This window comes from Penaeus monodon, chromosome 43 (genome assembly GCF_015228065.2).
Source record: "Penaeus monodon isolate SGIC_2016 chromosome 43, NSTDA_Pmon_1, whole genome shotgun sequence".
NCBI lineage: Eukaryota > Metazoa > Arthropoda > Malacostraca > Decapoda > Penaeidae > Penaeus > Penaeus monodon.
The window spans coordinates 17,673,749-17,676,248 of NC_051428.1; the positions used below are offsets into that span (position 1 = coordinate 17,673,749).

At 38.4% G+C, this 2,500-nt stretch overlaps 1 protein-coding gene across 1 annotated transcript in view; it reads right to left on the minus strand.

Annotated features, from left to right (window-relative positions):
- LOC119568296 overlaps window positions 1-182 on the minus strand; it is a 393-nt gene extending 211 nt beyond the window's left edge. Inside the window, exon 1 of the mRNA XM_037916754.1 lies at window positions 1-182. This exon is cut by the window's left edge and continues 211 nt beyond it. Within this exon, the coding sequence (XP_037772682.1) occupies window positions 1-182 (182 nt within the window).
- Window positions 183-2,500: the final 2,318 nt, after the last annotated feature.

Below are 2,500 nucleotides of genomic sequence, written 5' to 3' on the forward strand. Positions count from 1 at the left end.
TTATCCAGTCCTGCTGCCTTGCCGGAGTTTAGTTCATGTATTGCCTTCTTGGCTTCATCCACTAGCAGATCTTCACCATCTTCATTTGAAGGCAATTCTAGATTGTTATTTCTGATGTCACCATACAGATCTGTCACATATTCTTCCCATCTATTCTTTATTTCATTTTCATCAAATAACATATTGCCTTTTTTATCTTTGATGCATTCACTTCCCTTGTTTGTTTTACGTTTTCCAGTCACTTCCTTGATTTTGTCGTGCATTTCTTGATGTTGGTTTCTGGCCTCAAGTAACTCTGTGTATTCGCATTTCTTATTCTACCACCTCTCTTTTGCATTCTTGCATTCTGTGTCAATTCTTTTTCTTAAAATTTCATACCGGGATTGCTCTCTGTGTTTTACTGATTTTCTTTCTTCCATGAGATTTAGAATTTCATCCGTCATCCAGCTTTGCTTTGCTCTTTTCTCTTGGGGAGAACTTTCTTAGAGGCGTTTGACAAGCCATGTTTCAGATTTTCCCAGTTTTCTTCTAGGGTGTCAATTTGTGTATTATCCCCAACTGTGAGTGTGGAGAACATGTTTTTCACTTCTACGTTAAATTGATTCCTGATGTTTTCTTCTTTTAACATGTTTAGATTGTATTGTTCATGGATTCCCTTCTTTTCAATTTTAATTCCAACTTCATAACAACAGGATTATGATCCGAGTCTATGTCTGCTCCTGGGTGTGTTTTCACATTCTTCAGACTGTTCTTGAACCGGCCATTAATCAGGATGTAATCTATTTGGTTACGGCATACATCCCCAGGACTTTTCCATGTGTATATGTTTTGTGGGTGGTGTTTGAACATTGTGTTCATAACTGATAGGTTGTTCCCTTTGCAGAATTCAATTATCTTTGAGCCTTTTTCATTTCTGTTGCCATGGCCGTAGTTTCCTACGACTGGATGATCTGTACCTTTTCCTACTTTGGCATTTAGGTCACCCACAATTATGTTCACTTCCAATGATTTAGTGTATTTCATGAGGTGTTGTAGGTTATCATAGAACTCTTCGATCTCGTCGTCTGGGTGGTCCTGTGTTGGTGCGTAGACCTGAATAACGTTCACATTGAAATGCACTCCCTTCAGTTTTACCATCATCAGTCTTCCTGATACGGGCGAGGGTCCTACCATGGTGCTCGCGATTTCTCTCTTCATAATTACCCCGACTCCATACTGATGTTTATCTCCTCCCAAATAAATCATAATTTTATCTTTTATCTGGTTTCACTAATTCCAAGAATATCAAACTTCATTGATTCCATTTCTTTAACTAGATTGTCCAGGTTTCCTGCTTTAAATAAAGTCCTTACATTCCATGTTGCAATTTTAAACACTTTTTTCCTTATTTTCAAACTTCTGTTGTCCGAGTCTAGCCTTCCATTTGGATTTAAGCTTGCCTCATCATTATCAGAATTTCTAGTCACATGGGTAGGTGTTTCTTCCCTGTCGCTTGAAGAAGAGCTCGCCGCAGGGGTCCCAGTGATCTCTTCTATACCATCACCATTAATATGAAGCATCTACCATATCTAACTACGGGATAATACTCAGTAGGACCCCAATCCTTTCTGAGGTAACTGGCCACTTGTCCATTTTGTCAGGAGTGTGCCCTGGATGTGTTCCCCATCTTGCTATCGCACCATCTAAACCGTTGACCATCTATTTGGCTCATCCGCTTCTTAGCCACTCTAGTCTTCATGCACTAAAGCGGTGGCATCCCCTTGTATCACAAACATCCCAAGAGATGCCTGTTATCCTCACTTAGTTTAGCACGCCAGCCGCGGCGCGGTCCCGTGGTGTGGCCGCTGATGTGCACTACCAGCTACTTGGAGCCATAAGTGAGAGTTGTGCAATGGTAAGAGACCAAGGTACCTTGCCCACAGTCTGTGTGGCTGGCAAAATGCAGAGGTGCTACTCCCACACACTACACCATACACTACATTTATATATATATATATATATATATATATATATATATATATATATATATATATATATATATATATAAATACACAAATATATATACATACATGTATATGTATATGTCTAAATGTATATGTGTATATATATACACACATATAAATACATGTATGTATATATTCAGCAAGACCCCATAGAATAGCTAAAGGTAGAAACATAAATATAATAATAACCACAGTGTACATGCCACCCCATACAGCGGTGTGGTCACAAGAAAATTACCAAAAACTTATTCAAGAAACGTTAAAGAGCCTGGAAGAAGTGTTACAACTTTCGGAAACTAATGCAAAAGAAATTCTGTAACAGGAGGTTTTAATAGCAAAATTATTTGGGAAAGATTCGATCCCAGAGCTCAGCCAGATTCGTGGAAAATTACTAGAAGTCATAAATGAATTTTGTTTCTTCCAGAATGTAACATACCACACCAGGATAAGAAGGCTAGATAGACTCTCTATGCTAATATTTTCAAAGCATAAAGATT